This window comes from Prorops nasuta, unplaced genomic scaffold (assembly GCF_024137725.1).
Source record: "Prorops nasuta isolate Cenicafe-Biocafe unplaced genomic scaffold, Cenicafe_Pnas_1.2 PNAS00022, whole genome shotgun sequence".
Taxonomy (NCBI): domain Eukaryota; kingdom Metazoa; phylum Arthropoda; class Insecta; order Hymenoptera; family Bethylidae; genus Prorops; species Prorops nasuta.
The window spans coordinates 32968-55513 of record NW_027116819.1 but is presented as its reverse complement, the minus strand read 5'-3'; the positions used below and the strand labels follow the sequence as shown (position 1 = coordinate 55513).

At 41.5% G+C, this 22546-nt stretch overlaps 1 protein-coding gene across 1 annotated transcript in view; it reads left to right on the top strand.

The window, feature by feature from the left end:
- Positions 1-17942, top strand: part of LOC136781262 (collagen alpha-1(I) chain-like) — a 34495-nt gene extending 16553 nt beyond the window's left edge. The window contains exons 4-7 of the mRNA XM_066740115.1: positions 104-338; positions 606-634; positions 715-759; positions 17706-17942. Coding sequence (XP_066596212.1) covers positions 104-338; positions 606-634; positions 715-759; positions 17706-17843 — 447 coding nt within the window. The 3' untranslated portion in view covers positions 17844-17942. The remainder of the gene's footprint in view (positions 1-103; positions 339-605; positions 635-714; positions 760-17705) is intronic.
- Positions 17943-22546: the final 4604 nt, after the last annotated feature.

Here is a 22546-nt window from a genome sequence, read left to right as displayed (position 1 = left end):
AAGACTGCGCGCGCGTTTCGGGTAAAAAGTTGCTGGAAGGATGAGGAATTTGTCATTATATACATACATATATTTATATACTATACATGAATTTTAATTGCAGGCGTACGCGGGTGGCGCGTTCGGTCCGACGGCCGGTGGGCCCGGCGGAGGTCCGGGCGGGGGTGAGGGAGGTGGAAATCCTGGCGGCGTGGAAGGTGCGACTTATCCTCCGGACTCGCCGTACTTTCCTTTCGGGACCAGGGGTGTTACGCCTTCCGTAGGAGCCCCAACCCCCGCTGCAAACCCTGCCGCACCCACCGGAACCAACGGAGCAAGGCTACCCAACCCTACGGCTGGTAAGTTATTCTCGCTAAACTATACATAAATCAACCCTCCCCCTCCCTCTCCTTTGTCCCTACCACCTTATCTGGCAATCTCCTCCGAGGAGAACCAACTCCCCGTGCACTTCCCAATTTTTAAGTTTCACCCAAATTACGCATTTGCCTCCCGTGACATTTATGCTCCTGCACGCTCGAAAATAACGAAGCATCTTCGATGCGAATCGTAGCTTCTCTTCGGGGTACGAGATGTTAGCTAATGCCGTGGACCTTTGCTGTTTTCAGGAGCTGCAGCCGTGAAGAGGAAGAAGGACGTGAGTAGTTTTTACGATGATTTTTCATTCTCTGTGTGCTTTTGGCTATAAACTTACTTGTTCTCTTCTTTCTTGAACAGTCGTTCGATGGCTCGGAAAACGAGGTGGTCTCGACGCAACATTGGGTAAGTTCCCTCGCATGTTAGCAAATTCCATATGCAATGTTCGAGCACTGCTACTCGATTTTGATTCGTAAATAACGTACGTAATGTATAAATCCTTGGCCCCTTGGCGAATCTTGGGCAATTTCTGCATTCTCGGGCAAACGTACGATGATCTTTATCGTCGTTATTACACGAATGCGCGCGCATACGGACTTGATGATTTTAACATCTAACTCTGGCGAAAAGAAAAATTACTGGACATCGTTAAATTCGCTCCTGCTGCTCTTTCCATTGGCCCCGATAGGAGTGTTGCGCAACTGCTAGTGCATTAAAAAACTATTATTTCTTCTTTGGTATAATTCGGGGAATTTTGTGTTTGTGTTAGCGAAGACAGGAAAGAATATAATTGATTTTTAATACATTTTTCAAACTAATTCAATATTTCTTCGAGTCAACTGAGAGTGCGTCACGGTTAAATTTAAGTGGAAAATTTAAGGATTTTTTCATTCATTCTACAAAATCATTATTATATATATTTTGTTTTTTTAGGTTCTGTAAATTGTTTAGCGTTCATGGTAAAAATTTTGGAGCAAATCAGCACTGCGTACAAAAGTTTCTGAATATCTATACGTACAGCATTGGTTATTGCAAAAGAGCATACGAAATTTTACTCTGATCCCCCAAGTAAAAATTGGGCCAACTACTGTTCAATTGATTTCTCCGTTTATATTGGATGTATGCAGCCTTCGCATAGATTTGCTCGAATTTTTACCGTGTTACGTGATAATTATGTAAATTATGCCATCCCATTTCCCACATGAGTCGAGCAATTTTTGTCAGAAACAATTTTTTGTAAATAGCATACCTACAAAATTATTTACAACCGACGTCATAAACGATTCTGTATATATATATATATATATATACTTCGTATATTTAAATGTTATATCTATACTTGACTTTACTTTCTCATTTATTGCAATAAATTATATTTTAGGTGGACTCGCACATAGCGACGCGTCAATAATTAACTGTTTTATTCTCTAATAGTGCTATATATGTTTAAATGGTGATAGGAAAAAATTAAAACACTCGGCGCTTTTTATTTATTTAATTGATATTTGTTTACACGACGCAATAGGAGGAAAACTAACGAAAAGCACGAGAAAACGTTTGAAACGTCTTAGCCTGCAGCTAGAAGAACACTTATGAGTGTCAAAGTAAAGTTTGATTAATGACGTAGTGCAAGAAATCTTACTGTGACTATTACACATTTACCAATACAAAAATACTAGTGTTTGTTATGTTCATGTCACTCTCAATTTTTTCATATGAAAACCTACTGCAATATGCAGCAAAACTTATATCTCACTTCTTTTGCAGTATTCATTAATATTTTTTTTTCCATCGACTTTCGTCAAAATTCAAATGTGGAAAATATTTTCTCATTTGACCAACTGTAAATTGTTTGATTTATTTTTTTAGAAATTACACGATTAATTATTACGTAATATTCGAATACCACTGTAATTATGTCATTTGTCTTGGAGTTTAAAGATACGATACCCCAGAACTTTAGAAAAATAAGTTAATATTTATTTGAATATTTGTTCTTCGTACAGGTAAATAATCGCAAAGTGTTTGAAGAGAATTAAATTATCAATTTTATCTTTCATCGTTCATTTGATTTATCATTCGTCCGATACTGCGATTGAATTACAGCTAACAAATTAATCGTTGCTGTTTCAATAAATTAGAGACTCCTGACTATCCATAAGCTTTCGTACTCGTGCTTTCCCAAAGCAATCGAGTAATGATTGGCCAAAGATTTTCCCACTGTTGAAAAATTTATGATTCCCAATGGTATTGGAGGATCTCGCATTTCTATGATTACTGAGTAAACAGGGTAAATATCTCGATGGGGTCCTTCCACCACACTCACCCTCCACGAGAATTATTTTCAATTGATGAAAAAACTCTACCCTCGCTCTCCCTGTATATCATACGAATTACAAGGAGCATGGGAACTCTGCTTATCAGATTTTCCATTATTCAACTTTCATGCATTAATCAAAAGACTCGGATAATTGGCCCTAATAACCATGCAGTACTTATCGAGAAACCCTCAGAGGCAAGTTTGCTTTTACCAATAAAAGAATTGAGTATTTTTTAAAGCTACTCAATGTCATTTTTTTCAATGGCGCCTTATCTTTGGAGCACAAACGTATCGCTTTTGATAATAATAATAATAAATTGGAAGCGTAATTAAAACCACGAGCGAAAGGATCAAGACTCCCGAGTAGTCCGAAGGTCTTAGAGTTGAAATAATTAATGTTTGAATCGCGAGGTTTCACTTATCAAGCGTAATATTGACAAAGAAAGTTCTGATAAGATTTCGGATTAATTATCGTGATTAAATACCGTGAATCTTCAACATTTTCTGCGCCTCGTTGTACGAAGCGACGAGAGTTATGATTTTTATTTCACGATTGCTCAGCCAACGCAAATTGTATAACCGAGTTTCATAGCGTTTAGTGTAACATATATTTTACCGTATTATTTTATTTGGAGTAAATATAGACGTTTCATATTTGTTCGGATTACATTGAAGTAACTTTACTCGAAATTTGGATATCTACTTCATGAATTTTGATGAGCCACTCGCGTTACGTATTCCGAGAGTCATTTCAGTATTTCACCTCTGCATTTCTAATCTCGAAGAAGTTGTATTTTGCTTTTTAAAAAGATGCAACATCCTCCAACCATTATTTATATAATTCGTTCGATATTAACCGTAAGGATATTAAGTTACAAAGAAAAAAAACAAAACAAAACAAAAAGATTTCACAGTATTCGATGTGTGGTTGCACAAAGTATTCCTTCATAATTTATTCAGGGGAGAAAAATGTGAGATTACGTTTCTATTAGGATATGGACGGTATAGTACGGCCAAGGGTGCCATAAATGCGTGCCTAAAGGCTCCTATGGGAGTTTTATGTACAGTTACAGCAGCCAATTCCTCTATTACTACTGCTGATGCTATTACCATTTCAATTTTTTTCCACTTGATCCTTTTTTTAATTAAATCTCCATCTATGGACAATAGTTTATTTCAAATAAATTTAACAAATATTAAAAAATTACCATTCTTCCCAAGTATGCATGGAAAAAGATTGACGCGAGGTACTTACAGTGTTCATCGAGAAAAAAACTAGTGGAGAGTCGAGAGAGATTTTGGAGGTACGTATAATAGGGAGGATATAGAGGAGATGGGGGGGGGGGGGGGGGTGAAAGAGAGATAAAAGTGGATAAATTGGAGGTAGAGGGAAATGTGGTTAAGATCTTAGAACGTTGAGTGGTGTCCATAAAAGCGTGTGTCTGCGCTGCAACGTTGCAGTAAGAGAGGAGGGGAGGGGAGGGGAGGGGAGGGGCGTAGATGATGGGGAACCATATGGTGTCGCGTGCTGCGGTCACCAGACCGTATATACCCCCTTCTTCTTTCTTCCCATAAGATAGGTCCCTTGGAATTTCTGGTGGCTTCAGTCTCACGCATGTGCCCCTCTACTGAAATTCTTCAAACGCAGTCTCTCGTCTTCTTTATATACAATTTTATCAAAAATATCTCTGATGTATAAAATGTTATGTGCATTTCTTAATCACCATTAGCCTGGTGCGAATGATGTGATGTTTCATGGGACAACGCGTTTTAAGGATTATTAAATTTGCAGTTAATTATATTTTGCAATGAAACTCGTACAATAAAATATTGAAATAAGAAATCTTGCGTTTTTGTTCATTTGCATATTTAATTTGGTTCGCTCCGTGGGATGATTGGTGTACCAATTGACGTAGATTGTGGTATATTTCTGGCATTATGTGTTTTTGATATAATAAATTAATATTTTTATGAATATTATATCGAGGGGGATTTTGATTTATCGTGTTATTAAAATTTGTGTAATTTTCGATTTTTCGTATTACAGAGGAGTCTCTTTCGTACGAATCTCATTGGAATTTGAGTTATTTTTGTAACGTTTGTTCATTAATTAAACTTGCATGTATTTATGCTAATCGTTGTACTCAGGTGTATCGAATTATTGGACCACTTATAGATTTGGATACCGTATATCAAGCTACATTTTCCTAATGCATCCAATTGATATTGTAAATAGTAAACGCACAGTTTCCTAATCAAGATTTATCGTTTATATTTCACTTGGAATGTGAAATTGTGGAAGCAATATTCAATGCGAGCGTTATTGTTGCGTAATGTCTTTCGATAAAGCGTTAAATTTGATAGAAAAAACAATAATATACAAGTTCAAAGATGTCGAGGTACTCTATAAAATTGCTGGCTTCAAACGAGATGTGGGAACAACGATAAGAAATCTCGTGGAGGTGAAAATCAAATTATTCGGAGTGTTTTTTTGGTTCAAAAATTCAAGCAGACTTGGTTCCAAAGCGATGCGACGGTTAAATATAGTAATTTCGTAGAGCGGCACTTAATATATAATAATGCTTCATTGCAGTTGAGTTTATAGCAGTGTATCTGCCGGTATCTCTGATGAATTTGCGGCTTAACGATCATTGGACCGAGTGCAGGTGCACTCGACTCCCGAATTATGCTCGTGCGTTAGCCCTCGTTCTCGGGCGCGATTTTCTTTTTAATTGCTATTTAATGTCTCTGTTCAGCCGTACATCCGGTGCAGTCAAAGCAATTTTACATAAAAAAGGCGTTATCCGAACGGCGCGGTGCTACCGATCCGCAGCGCCGGAGTCATTTTCAATTCGGCTCTCGTTGTTAATGAGCTCCCAGAATTCCTCAAATTGTTCCATGGGCGAATAAAAAACTGGTTTTTAATTTCTTCATTGCAAACTGCATCACCCCCCTCCCCTCCCCACCACCTTTTTTAAATTTCCAATGTGAATTCTCTGCAGGAACCATCTTAACTCAGGTAATATATATATCGTCTGTTTTTTGTTTATATTACTATATGTATATATATATATATACGCACGTATCGCTCTTTTATCACAATACGACGTTATAATTATTCATTCGGATGGAAAAAAAATGAGAAAATTGAGATAAAAGGAGAAATTAAGTCCAACGAGTATCGCTGTCAGTCGTTGGAACGTTTCCTTAGGCCGATAACACCGAAATAGCCCGTCAATGCACTTAACGCGTATTGATTTCGACACCTCGTTTTACGAACCCGGATTTCACGAGAATTCTCAGATTTCTCTCCACGCGACTCACGACGATTGTTGCTTCCACTCGCTCGAGGAGTCTGCGTACCTTAACAATGCACATACACACGCACAAACGCCAAAGATAATACCTAAATAACCAACTGCACTTTTCCAATCTAATCGGGTTTTTTCTACGCAAGATTTATATGGCAAATTTTAGTTGACGTCTCGCTCCTCTTTGCAGGGGCCTCTGACACTCAAGCTTCAGAGTATATATATATATATATATAGTTGTACGCAGACGCCGAGGAGTCTCCGTCGAAGATCTTGTCAGATTCGAGCAAAGCTTTATTTGTATATTCTTGATAAGGGTAGCGGTGCTCGGGGGTGAGGGTGCAGTAGCGTGGGAGGGAAGAGTAGGAGAAAATACGTAGAGACTTCTCTCTCGTGCTATATAGTAGCAACAGGTGCCTGTCAAACACCGTTCAACGTCTCTGCCTTGTAACTTGCACCCCCCCCCCCCCCCCCCTCGCACTATATACCTCGTTCTTTCCTCTTTTTCCCTCCCCAACACGCACGCGATTCTCATAATTGATTCGTTCGCCACCGAACAGTCTTCATCCAACACTGCGAGTGGCTCGACTTGCGTCGAGCCACTTCAAGGTCGCACGAAAATTTCTCCCTTGCGCAAATCCTCCGGCGATAAACCTGGAACTCGGCTCTTTCCACCTTGGATCACCACGGTGGAACAATGCCACGAGTCCGCAACGCGTTCTTCAGGATAAATCGCTGCGAACGTTGCTTTCTCGTATAGGTCCCCGTGAGTCATCGTCGAGTTACGGGAAACTCGCGCCTCTGCTTCTTCCGAAATGCAAAGACACTCGAGGGTTATTCCAAGGTATAAGTTTTGGGACACCGGGAGTCGAGGTAAAAGTTTGAGGAAGTGTCTGTGCATGGAAAAATTAGATACGGACAGCAGCGTGGATGATACTTTCCCAGATTGTTATGTTGAATGAGAGATTTGGACAGCGCGTTCGTGCGGGAGGAGGCAGATAATTTTTAGGCCAAACGCTTCCTGGTAGTCCTCGATAAGATTAGGGAAGACGCTCTCGGTGGTTGGTTCGCGCGTGTGTGTATAGGGAAGCGAGGCGTATCATTTATTTAATAGCGCATCTACTTTGCGCTGCACAACGACCGGTTCCTCGTCCCTCTTTTCGGTCTTCTCTTCACCGAATCGCTTCGGGGCGCCGTAAAGTCCGGAATTCCTCTGCCCTTTGTGCCATTACGTCCGACCAGTGCTCTCCACTCCTCTGGTCCTTTAGCCTCGCCGTGTCTCGCGCGCCACGCCACGAGCTACGTCATCACCGTGTACCACGCACCCAACACGCATTCGTCTACCCAGAAGAAGCACTGATTTTCTTCGACGTCTCTCGCACATTTTTCACCATTTGGAACCCTTTTCTCCTCCACTCCGACACTTTTCCCGTTCTCAACTTTAATTTTGCTCTCGAATGATTTTTTCTCGTTACATTGGATCCACCATTTTCGATTAATCGTGTGATTCGATCGTTCGGAAAATATGGAGCAGTTTAAATTTTTCTTCTCATAGGAGAAGAATGATAGGAGCACGGTAAATAAAGCAAAAACTATGGAACGATCGCATTGTTCGTTATCGTAATCCACTTAGGAGGAATAGAAGCTTTGTCGCGAAGCATATGATCGGATGTATGATTATCATCGTAAAACGAATCGTAGGGAGGGGATTGGGGAGAGGCCATACGGTGCATATCCCATGGACCGGTGGGTTCCGTATTATCTATATATTTAACGATGCGAGATCCTTTATTCGTGGGACAACGTGCGCCAGATCGATCTATTACTCTTCGGCCGCACGAATTTTCGAGTGGCCTCTATCTCCCTCCCCCCCCCCCCCCCCCCTCCTCCTTCCTTCGGTCACGTGGCCTCTTTTCGGATCGGGGCTTTCTACTCGAGTGGCCATGCAGCGACCGCTCGGATAGCTTTCATGGGGGATTAAAGTGCCGCTGAGAACTACTCGCCAATTAACATATCAATGCTGCTCGATAGCTTCTTTTTGCTTCTGCTGCGACTGCACTTTTCAATCCGACCTTTTTTACCACCGAAATAACATCTCCCACCGTGCATTTATCGCCTTCTGTCGATTCCACGCGTCTCGTGAAACGTCATCTATATATATATATATATAGTACATAAAGGTGGTTAGAAATGAAAATAATTATGAATAGAGGTGCTCATTCCTTGGGATAATAATACTTGTCAAATGGGAGTTCTGGAAACAACAAAATGAATAAACTGAATTGCACGGGGTTGATCACGCGTTGTTTTAATTGAGAAAAGGGCGAGAAAAATGTCAATGCTGTTCGATAGCTAATCTTTGCTTTTGGTGCAACTGCACTTTTCAACCCAACCTTTTTTACCATCAAAATAACATCTCTTGACATGGATTTATTACGTTCTTCCATCTATTCAACGCGTCTCCTGAAACATCATTCGTAGACGTAGTAAATAAACGTGGTTCGAAATGAAAATAATCAGGAATAGAGGTGCTCATCCCTTAGGATAATAATACTTGCTAAAATGTTAAATGGAAGTTCTTGAAACAACAAATAAGTAAACTGAATCGCACAGGGTTGATTACGCGTTGAGCCAATTTGGTAGAGAGCGCGAAATGTGGGAAAATTAGTGGGAGGGGGGAATCCTCGGAGAGAGAGAGAGAGAGAGAGAGAGAGAGAGAGGAGAGACAATACGCGCGCGAGCGATAATTTACGATCATTGCGGGATTATTGCGATAAATTGTTGGGTGTATTGCAACTGCGCCTACCGGTATGTCGATAGTATTAATTGGGTCGTTGAGATTATTGCTGGAAATGTATCAATGATTACCGCTTCTGCCTTGGTCGAATAATTACAGGTTGGCTGTTTTGATCCCCGGGACTGTTCGTGCTCTTTCTTATTAAACGCACACTACTATATATATATATAGAATAAAATACACCTCTACCCTCTCCAAATTTAATAATTAGTCAAATGCAAATTACGACGTGGCCAGTGGTAATTTAAAATGCTCCAAAACGTAGATGGAATATGTATATAGATGATGGTATCGTCTGTCCATAGTTTGCTCGATTCTTCTCCTTTTCCTCAACCTCCCCCTCCATCACCTTGGTTCTTCTTCCGTTACCATTTGGTGCTCGAGGGGGATGGCTTAGCCAGTGCGACGTCGACGACTCACTTGATAAAACCCATGGCGCTCTGTGTGCTCTGTACACTGTGGTAACTTTATATATGTATATATATATATATATATATATACGTAGACATGCTAGTACTCTCCAAAGAAAAGATTTACCTTTCAAAAAGATTCTCTTATACCTGTCTCTTCTTAAGCTCAAGTAGAAACATTCCGAACGATTTGATTTAGTTTCATGGATGTCGCCGTGGAAACAATAAAAATCTTCGAGAATCATCTAATTTCCACCCTGAAGAAATACAAATTAACGGAGAAAATCCAGCGTAGAGTAAATATAGGGGAGACCGGGGGACAATTGTAACATTGAAATTCGTGGCTCCGTCCATCAATGAAATTTAAAATCGTTCAGTACCTTTCTTGAACACTACAAGACGCTGTAGTTGCAATAGTTTAGGACCGCCAATGCTAAGCCACTGTTCGTAGAAATGAGAAAATCAGTTTTAGGCACTCTTTTGTAATTACTTCACTTGCTCTTTAACTCTAAATTGCTCAAATACTATTATGTATATAAATATTAAAATTCAATACATGACTGAAATCGTCATTTCTTTGAGTAAGTTTTTCAATGTCGAACGATTTTTAAATATGAAATTATCTTGGCTAAATTTTACTACGTAGTAATTTGGAGCGTGTGGGGTCAATTGTAACAAGTAAACCGATGCCGATTGTACCATACTAATTGAATAGGAAAATCATAGATGTTTCTATCGCGTCTTCAATAACTCATTACATATTGCAATAAACATCGTTCCGATCAAGTAAATGTTCAAATGTTACAAGAAATAAAAATAATTTTCATAAAAAGAATTTTATTTTTATAAAACAGTCAATAGTGGTTATTTTGATTTTTTACAAGTAAATCTCATTGTATCGTGCATGTTAACCTTTAGATAACATACTCCGTTTATTGAAGTATCTTCAACTACTTTTTTATCCATGCACTATGGGAATTACGCACATTTTACAATTGAAAATCGGTGTGTTACAATTGACCCCTGCGTGGTGTCGATTGTAACAAATTGTGCACGTGGTACTATATTCATTGTTTGCGTATGGATTAATTAAAATATCACTTCAATAAAAATATATTTGCATTCTAGACATATGTAGTAAGTATTACAATTTTTTTGAGATTTTTAACACTACTAGGATCTTCGGAAAAAAATGAGATTCGCTTTTTGTTACAATTGTCCCCGGTCTCCCCTAACAAACTATCAGTAATTAAATAGTATATATAGCTATAAGTGGAAGAAAGAAGCAGGGCCTCCTGGCTAGTGAAATCGGAGCAAAGTTTGTTTGTGGTGAAAATACGTGCGCGTGTGTATATTTACCGAGTGCGCGTGCGTGCGTGCATGCGTGCAAGTACAAATATCGTTTGTTCGGTGCGTGAGTCTAATTCCCCCTTTCTTTCTTCGATGTATAGGTACAGCGTTCTCCGTCGGGGGTGCGGAATCGTACGAGCTAAATGGAGCACCACCCGAGTCTGCTTCATTTGTGGCTTAGCAGTCCGTGAAATTCGCAAAGCTGCCACTTTGGCCTCCCTCTATCTTTTTATACGAAACTTATCGTCTCCGTCGATGCTGGCAAATATCTCTCCTCGTTTCTTCCAATTACTTTTTCTTTGCGTGTAATCATCTCCTTGATGTATATATATATATATATATATATATAGTATATATGTTACTCCGTTTACCCCCTCTCCTCCTCGGTAATTAAAACTCGAGGTTTTTCGCGTTAATTGTCATCGACCAGGAGGTTAATTATGAAAATATTCCACTGTACTCTCTCTCCCTCTGGTGGAAACTCGATTTAAGGGTGGTAGCAGCATCCTTTAAGTACACACCGAAACAGATAATGTAAGCCTGTTACGGTGCACGGCTTGTTTGCCGCTGGTCCTGTTTGCCCACACGATAGCGGCTTTCTGCACTTTAGCCCTCTTGGCCCCCCTCGCTGCTTTCTCTCCCCCCACCACACCAGCCCTCTCTATCCAACTATCTCTTTATCATCTTCCCTACCCCGCACCGAGCTACCTCTCGGCATGGCTTCATCGTGACCCAATTGCGGCGCCAAATTCCATTTCCCAAACGACTCGTGGCGCAGCTCAAATATTTCGCGACAAACGCTCGTGCGTCCACGAGTTTCCGTAGCTTTGCGAAAATTAGTATCTGTTTTCTGCTATATATAGATCGATGAACGAGTGTGAGTCTTTGTTTCTACTTTCGTCGTTATTTCGAACTTTTCTTCAGAAGTTTATTTTGCAATTGCAAAAGTGAATTTCGACATAGCTCTATATATATATATATATGATCGAGTTTTTCATCAACCTTCGCGATTGGAAAACGTTGCATTTGGAGCTGCATCGTCCTACGTGTATTTATCGTTAGCGTTCTTTTGGAACGAAGCTGGTGGAGAGTCTTGTTTTAGGTGAGACAACTGCATGGTTGTATCTCGTAGGGCTTATTGAAAATACATGACTCGAGCACGAGTCTGCTAAGCCATTATATTTCTTTTTTGGTTTGCGAGAGTCTCTCTCTCTCTCTCTCTCTCTCTCTCTCTCTCTTATACGAGTCTTACAGCTTATGAGCAAATTTCTTCTCCCTCCAACATTTTTATTTTCTATAAAAACGATCACGCTTTATTAAATTGAACTCGCGTTGCGCTTTGCGCGAGATGGGAGCACCCTGTGTTTCTCGGCTGCCTGACTGAAGGCCGAATAAAATTTTCTATTAATATTTCCGATTTAGATGTGAACGCGAAGCATTCTTCGGTAGTTTGGAAGAAAAAAGTTGAAATACTTGAGAGAGAACGAGGGATGGTAGTTTGTTTCAGGATCGTCTCGAGAACGAGTGTTGGAATGGAGGAGGAGAAGGAGGAGGGGGGGGGGGGGTCGGTGGAAAAGCGTATATATGGGGGGGGGGGAGGGGGGAGACCGGAGTCAAGTAAGCCAAAGACGGTCGGTCCCTTTCATCGTGGAAACTTGAAAAGCTTGAAACTTGCACCACATGCCCCACCTACTCGTTTTCCTCTCTTTCATTCTTCATAACCTCTCTCTCCATCTTTGCTGCGCGCGATAATAAAATTCTAATCAGCCCTCGCGTGTATAGTTTCAAGAGGCGGGCCACGCATTCGTCCACGTGAAAAAATGAGAATGGAGAAAAATAATGCGGAGGCCGGGCGAGCCGGAGGATCCCGAGGTTAATTATATACGGGGGGATGGAACCCTCTATTTTTTTTTAAACCGATCGTTAGATTTTACGCCGAAGCACCCTCGAAAGAGACGATTTCGCCAAATTGCGCCAGGTTCTCGTTCCCAACGCTCGTGCGTTTCGAAAAATAAGCTTTCGCTGCTTTTGAAAATATGCTAATCGTTATGGGATAAATTTCAATGGAGAATCAACGGTAAATCAGAGTTTATCGTGTTTTGTCGTGGTAATGATCGCTTAAACCAAGTACGCTTAATTTAAATAGGATTTTATAGCGAGTCCGAGTCCTGAAGCGATAAGATTACAGATTTAAGGGAAAATGAAAATATTAAACGAGTGGAAATGGTTTTGCTATATATATAGTGGGGCTATCCTAGGGTGGGCAGGTAGCATAGAATAAAACGGAGAATATATATATATATATATATATATATATAGAGAGAGAGAGAGAGAGAGAGAGAGAGAGTATAGTTGGCGTTGAGCGTAGCCTAGCGAGATATCGACTGTAGTTTGGCTCGGGACACGAGAGTAGGTACACTATACAACGACGGGTAGACTAAGCGGCGGAGGTTGGTACTAAATCTCACCCTACAGCATCTCCTCCGAGCCACCCCTAACTACGCTACTAGCGTGCCGCCCCTCGTTCGCTCGACGTCGTGCATTGGCGTGGCTATCCAAGGACCACCAACATCCACCGACCACACGCTCTCTCTCTCTTTCTCTCTCTCTCTCTACTATATATACCTCTTTTCACCCCCTCCAACATCAATACCCAGGAAGCTAGCTTCCAAGCTAATAAGCAAACTCGTGTTCTTTCATCTTTGCATCGAACCAAACACTTTAATTGTCTCGTTTTTACGTCGATCGATCGAAATGATAAATATCTGTTGCGTTGTGTATTTGTGGGAATTAGCATTTCTAGAAACTTATATATATATATATATATATATATATAGTGTGTTTAGAGCAGAGCAGGAATATAAATTAGAGCAAGTGTGTTTGCGTTAGGAACATGGAAGGTCGGTAGCTTAAAAAGGAGACGAAAGGCGAATACCATATCCAGCAGGGAGCGAGATACGTATTGGTGGCCGTTTGGTACTTTTTTCTTTATCATCCGCCATTCTCTTGTTGAAAGTGCGACGCTTATCGATCGGCACTCGATAGACGGCGATTTTTCTCCAAAGAAAAATTTTTCCAGCCGCCCTAATTCATTCTTCCATAAAGCTTTTCTCCTTTTATCCACGAACCTCGTTTCTACTATACCTACTTTATTATCCGATAATATATCTTAAAGATTATTTTCGAATATCAAAATGGGATATTTATTATTGCCAAGCGAGAAATGTGTTCAGTCTTTCGTTGCTATATAGATAATTGTATTATACTTGTATGTGGTTTAGTAGTTTGGGTAAAGGATGATGGGGCTTTAAGGATCTTTTTATTTTTGTATTTTTAACAAAAGCTGAGACAGTGATACAGAAAAATTTCGAATAATATATGTATATCTTAAAGATTATTGTTTAATATCGTGAGATATTTATTATTGCAATGCGAGGAATAGCGTTAAATCTTTTGTTGCTATGGATAGTTTATACTTTTGTATGGTTTAACGGTTTGGATAAAGAATAACGAAGCTTCTTATTTCGGCATTTTGTCCAAAAGCTAAGATAAGTAGTAGAGAAAAAAAGATTGTGGAATAATAAAAAGAATGATTCCAACGAATTGAGCAATTTGTCCTAATTACTTGATGATTCACGGTGTTTCTTCCGTAATTTTCAGCAAGGAAAATATATTTGCAATTGAAAGTACAAAAGCGCGTATTCTTTAATTACCATCGCACGTGCAAATTATTTATGTCATAACCGATCAACAGTCTAGATCATAGAGATATATAATTATATTTCGACAGCACCTCTCAGCCTTACTTATATATATATATATATATATATATACACACACACGTCTCATGTATTATTTATGGACGATTACGATGCACTAAATAATATTAATCTGGCAAAAATTGGATAAAACTTTATCCAATTACTAAAACTTGACAATTTATATCCGTTCGTGGAATATATCTCGCTGTTATAAATATTAATTGGAGGAAAAATGGCGAGTTATTCGAGAGGAAATTTGTTGAGCCGCGTATTAATGCATCCGTGCAGGTATACCGGTGATAAGTAGATTCGTTAAGTGATATCTATATTTGGAGGCGAAAAAATGGCGCGGCGGTGACTTCGATTAAGACTAATCGGGATTAAAGAGAATTAATGAGCACAAAATGAATAGGAAAAGTCGAATGGGAAACCGCGCATTGATTGTCAATCCTCGAGCAGAGCGCGTATCTCGAGAAAACAAGGTAGTTTCCTCCGAACGGCATTGGCTTGTCAAAGGAATATTTTTAATTGAAATTATAACCCTGTCAAAGTCATAAATTAGTCCTCTTTACACTGATTAACTTTCTACGTTTATTTCTGCGAAATAATCCCATTAGAACGCTATAAATGCACCACGTTGATTCATCAATTTACCATCACTGCACGATACCACTGGAACCAACATCTCGATGAACAAATATTGACAATATTTCTCATCGTCTGATGGAAAAAGTATGAAAAATTTGCCAAGAACAATAATAACAGCAGTCTCCAGCTTGAAACGAGGGAAGAAATTCGTCGAGTTTCGTATATTCCTCTGAAATCATGAACAAAGTGTACGAGATGAATTTCGTGGGGAGTACGAGAAAGGGGTGAAGAAAGGTAATGGGATGTTTTCGATCTTTCGATGGAGCATAATTGCGATTTCGCTTTCATTAATATACGTCTGGTCGGTAATCTTCAAAGGAAGTGCTCGAGACGCTGAGTCTAATACACAAGGTGATACTTAAGTACACCTCCGGGCTCGGGAAAGGGCAGATTAAGCCGTTTCCATTGGACGCTCTCGAGTAATTCCGTTTTCCATTTGGCTTACTTACGCCAGTGGCATACCCCATTCCACCACCGGATATACCCCGTCGCCCTGCAGTTAATGTGTTCCAGGGTGGAACCCCGTTTCTCCTCCTCCCCCCACCTACCACTCTCTTCCTCTCCGTTATCCAACTTTCCTTTCTCTCTCGTTTCACCCTTTCCAACCTACATAGTCTCTCGCACTCGTCTCTTTCTTTCCCTCTTGCTCTGCTTCGCTCCAAAAGCCAACGTACTCTCTCTCTCTCTCTCTCTCTCTCTCTCTCTCTTAGTTTACCCAGGTTCCCTCCTATTCTCTTTTATACCCTCTCGTACGCTCCTATCCCACATTCTCTTCGTCTCCATCGTCCTCTCGCTTCGCTATAGATATTAGATGAGTATCACTGTAAACGTTATAAAGCTTCCTTAACCAACATCGATCTCTCTTTAAATAAAACACACCCACCCTTTCCTCTCCCCCAATGCCACTTTCCCTCGAATATATATATTTGGGTGAATTTTGTGGCTTCGACACGCAGCAATTATATCACGTATCGATGGAAGAGTCGTCTCCTCTCTGCCCAAAGTGTATTTTTTCTTCTTTTTCATATTCATGTTTTCAGCCTTAGGAACGACAAACGAGATCTCGCGAGAGACTCGCTCACAGTTTACACAGTTGGCGAAGCGAGGTTACCTAATTATTTGCCGGCTGTACAATGACGAAACGTCGCAACGAGCTACATCGCGTTCTACCTGTAGCATTTTATTTTTCTTCTTCTTCTTCTTCTTCTTCTTTTTTTTATCAACTTTTCCTTTTGTTTTCCTCGCCGGAAAGCGATGAACGAGAATCGATGCGTATAGGACTTTTCGCAGTGGCCTGCACGCGTGGGTATGAAAAGTATGGACTTTAAACATTTGTCCTTTTCTCGTTGTTATCAATGCTCTTTGGGACTCGAAGGACGCGCGTCGAAAAGTTAATTATGTTACTCGAGGAAAATTGAATTATTAGGAGAGTTGAAAAGCCTCTATTGGGATCTGACTAACTCCAAAACGCCTCTAGTGGCCATTAGTTAAACTATTTCTTTCCTGAAAAGTCAATTGGAGTGTTTAGAGTTACAGCTCACACGTAAAAAATTTATCGTAAAAAGAGTTGTATTTGCAGATTGGTATACTTCTTTGGTCGTAAGAAACATTTCATGCACTATTTTGTTAATATTTTTTCAAACTACCTTTCAGAATTGCACCCCCCATATTGGTTTAGACGCCTGGCAGTTCAGATCTCAATAGAAATAATAAAATTATATAAATAGTAGGTCTTATAATTTGCTTCGAGCTTCTTCGTCGTACAGAGACGTAGTTGCTTTCCTCTCGTTTTTCTTAGCAAAAAGATTACTCGACGACGTCATCACAGCTTGGATATAAAAATTATAGGATTTAAAGATTTATCCTTTTCTCTTAATTAATATTCTTTGATGTTCCAAGGACACGCGTCGAAAATATAATTACATTAATCGAGAAAAATTGAACAATTAGAAGAGTTAAAAAGCCTTTATAGAAATAATAGAATCATATATATATTTATATATATATAGTTGGCTCTTATAGTTTGGTCGGAGCTTCGTCTTCTTCGTCGTAGTTGCTTTCCTTTGGTTTTTGTCAGCGAAACGAGCGCTTGGCGACCTTATTATATTCTTCTCCCTCGAAAAGGGCTCCACTTCTCTCGCGGGGAGTCGTACTACGCGAAAGGGAAGGAGGGAGTAGTGGTGGTGGTACTGTGAGAGGAGTAAGGAGGGGGGGAGGTCTGTGCGTCGCGTCCGGGTCGACGACTCACTCTCCATTCTTTTCGTCCGTCCGTCCGTCCGTCCACCGCTTTTCTCTTACTCGTTATCCCGCGTCGACTTTCTTTCCTATATACCAGCGTTAGCGTATGTATAGCATCTTGAAAAGCCCGAAGAAGAGAAGCGGAGAGGAAGAGCGATCGTCTTTTCCACGTTTGATTACGTAACGATAAGCCCTCTGGTAAGTGGCCAGAAATACGGTGGAAAACGGGTGAAATCCTCGGTACTTCTATCGTTATATATTATCGAGAGAGCCGAAGATTGTAAAATTAAGAGGATCTCCGAGTGACTGGAAAGAATCGTTGAATGTTAAGCAGGTAGCGTGTACCTGCAGCTCGAATTAGGAGCTTGTGGGCGATTTTAGTGGGCAATAAATCGATAGGCGCGTCAAAGTGAATGGGAGACTGCTGCACCCGGTGCGTTTTCCATCAAGTGCGAAAAGAATGAGATTGCGCGTACCGTAACTGGTACCCGGTGGTAAAATAATTAAAATTGACAGGTACCTGGTAGGAGGCCTCGGGGAGACAAGGCTCGATCAATGGAGCACCAGCAAGTACAGTTAAGGGACACTTTTATACCTGATGCGTCCCTACGGACCCCTTCGAAGCACATCGCACACGGCGAACCTTCAAACTGACCTTTGACAAGTCCTCGTGACGAGCCGAAGCCGAGACTCGCCTCTCGATGCACGCGCGTCGTCGTCGTCGTCGTCGTCGACAAAGTGCCGGATGAGACTCGTCGATATTCTGCGTTGAATTTTTCTTGGAAATATCGAGTTTGGAACACGAGCCAAGGGACACGAGGAATCATTCGTTGTGTCCTTGGAGGAAGAAATCACTGGAGAACGCGTAACGAGAGAGAATTGTGTATTTTCATGACATTGACGAAAAAAACCGAATTTTTAACGGTCGAAGGACGTGGAAAATGTTGCTAGGAATTATTTTCTATCAGAAATACTAATTAGAATGGAGTAGTTTTCATAGAGACTCGATCCTAAATAAACTGACGATATTAAAGACACAATAGCAATCTTATTCTTGGATCACGGGTTCATAATTTATACTGGAATGAGATCAAGCATCTTGAATAAAAGCGGTCATCGACAATTGATGTCAATTTGTTCCTACATTGTATATCGTCTATCCCCCTAGGCAGGCCTGCGTTTATATAAGAGCGAATCTTTTGCTTTTAATGTTCGAGCAGTAGCCATTTGTAATTGGCGTGAGAATTTTTCTTCAGGCTGTAATTTGCTTCTTTAAATAAATGTGCATATATATATATATGTAAGGAAGTACCTGTTTATCAGTTTTCGAATTATCGAGCAAACTTGGCAAATTCGATAAGAGCGAAATACCTCGTATTTCTACACTAGTTTGGATGCACTTGGCCAAACGGTTTTTTGCGTTCACCAACCATATCCGGATTTCAATGAGGAGAACTGGAACTCGCACGGTTTGCCAAGTGGGTTAGATTGGGTTGGGTGAGGTTAGGTAATTATAAACCTCCGGTCAGTCGCGTGGGCACGAAACTAAAATTACTCTCGAATTTTCAACTAACGAACCACCTTCGGCGCCGCGAGATATCTCGTTTGTCTCCAGAAGCACTTTTTCCAAACTCGATTCGTGTTTACTTTATTTTTTTTTTTTTTTTTTTTTCAAATATTTCATATTTGCTTTGGAGAGTTATCGAACCTTTCTGATCAACGAAGCATTCCGGAAGAGGGAAACAATAGACGAGTTGTCGTCGAGGAGTGTTCCTGTAATTATACAGCGAGATATCGAAATTTCGTAATTCGTGTGTAACGCGAAGAAAAGTATATAATTGTTATATCAATATTATATTGTATGAAAGATCAAAGAGGGTTGACGTAACGTCTAAATTAAGACCCGTGAGGATCTTGAAGTGTCTTTTGGATCCGCATAGGAAAATTTGATAAGAATCCAAAAACTGCCAACGTATACGGACGGAGTGCATAAAAATTTCGGAACGAGCAAGGAAAAATGATAATAAAGCGTCAAAGCAGCGAGGTTTTTTAATAAATCATAAATCGTCGCTTGAAATATTTTCCGATAAGTATTATCGCTTATTGACAAAATACGCAGTAAATTCACGCACTTCGCGCAGAGCCGTTAACCTTCCTCCGGACAAAGTGGGCAGCTAATTGCGGTCTACTCCGACATTATACTTCTTTGCAAAAAAAAAAAAAAAGGAGAAGAAAAAAAAAGACCTGGCGAACCTTTTTCCTCTTTTCATTATCACTCATTCCTCTGTGGAGAATTTTATAGACGACGCGTTAAAAACGATTTCGCACAACAGCTGATAACTCGTATCGATAAAATTCTACCTCTCGAATGAAACGGTCAGATAGATTGGAGACAGGCAATTCGCACGGAGAGATAAAAATATTGAGAGCAAAGTGGATTAATTTGCTTGGATGTTTGAACGAACGAGCGTTGTCTGTTCTCTTTTGGACTCAACAAGTGGGCCGATGTTTTCGGATTGGACATTACACAGAGGGAAGACCGCCTACACTAGCGCGGAGAAGAGAGGAGAGAGGGAGAGAGCGAGCAGAGGAGGATTCGTTATGTCGTTGTACACGCTGCCGTGGCCTCTTCTGGAAGCAAAAACGTTCCCTTGGTACACTAGGGGTTGCTTTGCTTCCTGAGAGTCGAGCGAGCCGAGCAAAACCGAGTTTCGAAGCTGAACTGTGCGAGCGAGCGAGAGAGAGAGAGAGAGAGAGAGAGAGAGAGAGAGCAGCGAGAATCGAGACTCTCCCATGAAGGGGAAGCGGCAGAAGAGTCGAGTCGAGGAGCAGAGGGGAACTCCAGAGGGTTAAGGGTGGGGAGAAGGGTGATCGTTGAGTCCGCTACACGAAGGGTACGCTGGTGGGGGAAGGGTGGAGGGGTGGGGTGCACACTCCCCTCGCGCGGAGCGTCAGTCTTGTCGCGTTCCTCGAGCAGGAAATACTTTGTGCGCGCGCGCTCCTACCTTCTTTCACGCGTCATTCTCTTTCTTTCGCCCATTCCATTCTTCTCCTTTGAAAAAAACATTCCAAATCGCCATAAACCTCGTCCCAATATCACCCGGCCCCTCCTCTCTCCGTCGACACTCGCCACCAATCATACTCTATTATCGTTTCACTCGGGAGCACAGAGTGTGTTTATATTCGTGTTGTTGCTGTTTCCGAGAAAAAGTCAATGGACGGTTTGTTGTGGGTTTTCGTTGCTTCGCAGTGTTGTCGAGAGACTCCTTGCCCGACGGAGTGCGACGGTCGAGGGACGACTCTCTGTGTTCGTGGACCCAATGACATGTGTACGGAGGCTTGAGCTCTCCTCTCGTTGATAGTATCGAGCGCGTCTGGCGAAACGGTTGGTCGACTCGAATGCTGCATCGAGTGTTGATGGAACGCAGCAGCATCGGTTGGCTCTAGGCTGAGTTTCGAGGAACGCGCTAGTCTCAACGTAACCGAATTACTCGTCCTGTGATGCTCGCTGCGTTATTCCGAGCGCACGCGAGCCACCCAGCTTCTTCCTCCCCCCTTTCTTCCAAGTTCTCGTGCAAACAGGAGAGGAAAAGTGAAGTGTATCGCGGCAAGTGAAAACGCCAAAGTGCTATTGTCCCTGGTGCTTCTCTCGTATCGCCTCGAAAGCTCCGAATGTTTCGCTCGCGCGCTCTTCTCACCAGCGTCTTCTAGCGATTCGTGTTTTTCTCGCCGAGTGACCCGTGGCTTTTTACGAACTCCCATTGCTCTATAAAATGACCAGGCACAAGGGCTCGGAAGTTGGTGCGATCAACATTTGATATTTGCTCAAATCTTTTCGACTGCTCTCTCTCTCTCTCTCCGCTAGCGAGAAAACACTGGAATCTCCAGCTTGGTTGGCCGATACACGGAAACATGCAGTCGAACACCATTCTGCGCGACGTTGCTAATACAGAAAAATTATTAGGCAATAATAACAATAACTTGAACAACAATGGATCGCCAGGAGCGGACATAATGTTCCAAATGGAAGACGAGGGTCTAACTCAGCTAGGGAGCGTCTTCCAGTCCGCTTATCAGTCTATCGTTGGCTGTGGTCCTCAGGTAAGTCAAAAAGCCAATCTCTTTTCCCGAGCAACGAGAGAGCGCTAGCCTCTATTCGCGATTAACGAAACTCGCAACGCTATCGTGGCGGTGTCGAGGCTTGTCATGGAGCGAGTGGCGAGACCAGTGACGGATTTTCGAAAAAAAAAAAAAAAAAAAATTGACATTTCTGGGTTCATCCGGGGCACCGGAGTGTGTACAGTAAGAGAGAAAAGTAGCTTCGCTCTCTCGTACGTATATTCGATGTGGCAAAGTTATGCGAGCGCACTCGACGAAACATTCGGTGCACGCCAGCGAACCGGTGACGTCAGCGTTACGTCACAAACATGGCCGCTGTCACGTGGGCGGCCATATCGTTGCGGTTTCTTTTTCACACACAAACACCCTTTCTCGTCCACGGGGTGCTCGCAATCGTCTATGATAGCGTGTATCGTGCTTCGTTAGATTTGCCGAAGCTCCCCGATATCTTATCGAGCGTCGGTAATATCGTTTCGATAATCTCTCGATATTTTACGACGGTTTTAGAATAGTTTGAAAAAACTTTCGTCAGATTGAAATATTTAATCGCGTCGGGAGAGTGTCAGCGTATATATATATATATATATATAAGGGGTCTCTTTTATCGGTACAACAACAGAGTGTCATCATCCTTGCATTGTTTCGTTAAATGAAATTTCTATCTAATTTAAATACAGCTTAGCTAGAAATAATGCGATTATGCGTTAGCTTATTCTGTTTGTTAATCTCCTTTGCACACCATTGTTACCCCATGCGCGAATGAGATGGCGCGGAAATCGAGGGAGGGGAGGTGTGGGGAGAGGGAGGAGATATTCGCGGTGCTATGGACCCTCCTCTCTCCTCACTCCCCCCCCCCCCCCCCCCTCTCACACAAGCTTCTCCGTATCGCATTGTACGGAACTCTGCATTATTTCGGTACAGTCCACGCAGCCACTGGATCGTCTTTGACTTATGAACTGGTGTGTCGCGCAGTGATTCTCATTCCAACCTACCCTTTTTCCACACTTTTCCACGATAAAGAAATCTCCATCTTGTTCACGCTTTGTTTCTTCGGGCGACCAATGGCAAGGAGTGAAAAACTTTGGAAATGCGCGGTCTCGCCGCTGACTGGCAGTTGGAGTTTCGCGCGCTAATCGTGTCCGAAAACGCTTTGGCTTCGGTTTGCGGTTCTGTCTCGAACTCAACTTCAGGCATTAATTTTGTTCGCTCTCCTCTCGCTCTCTTCTTTCGCGATCGAG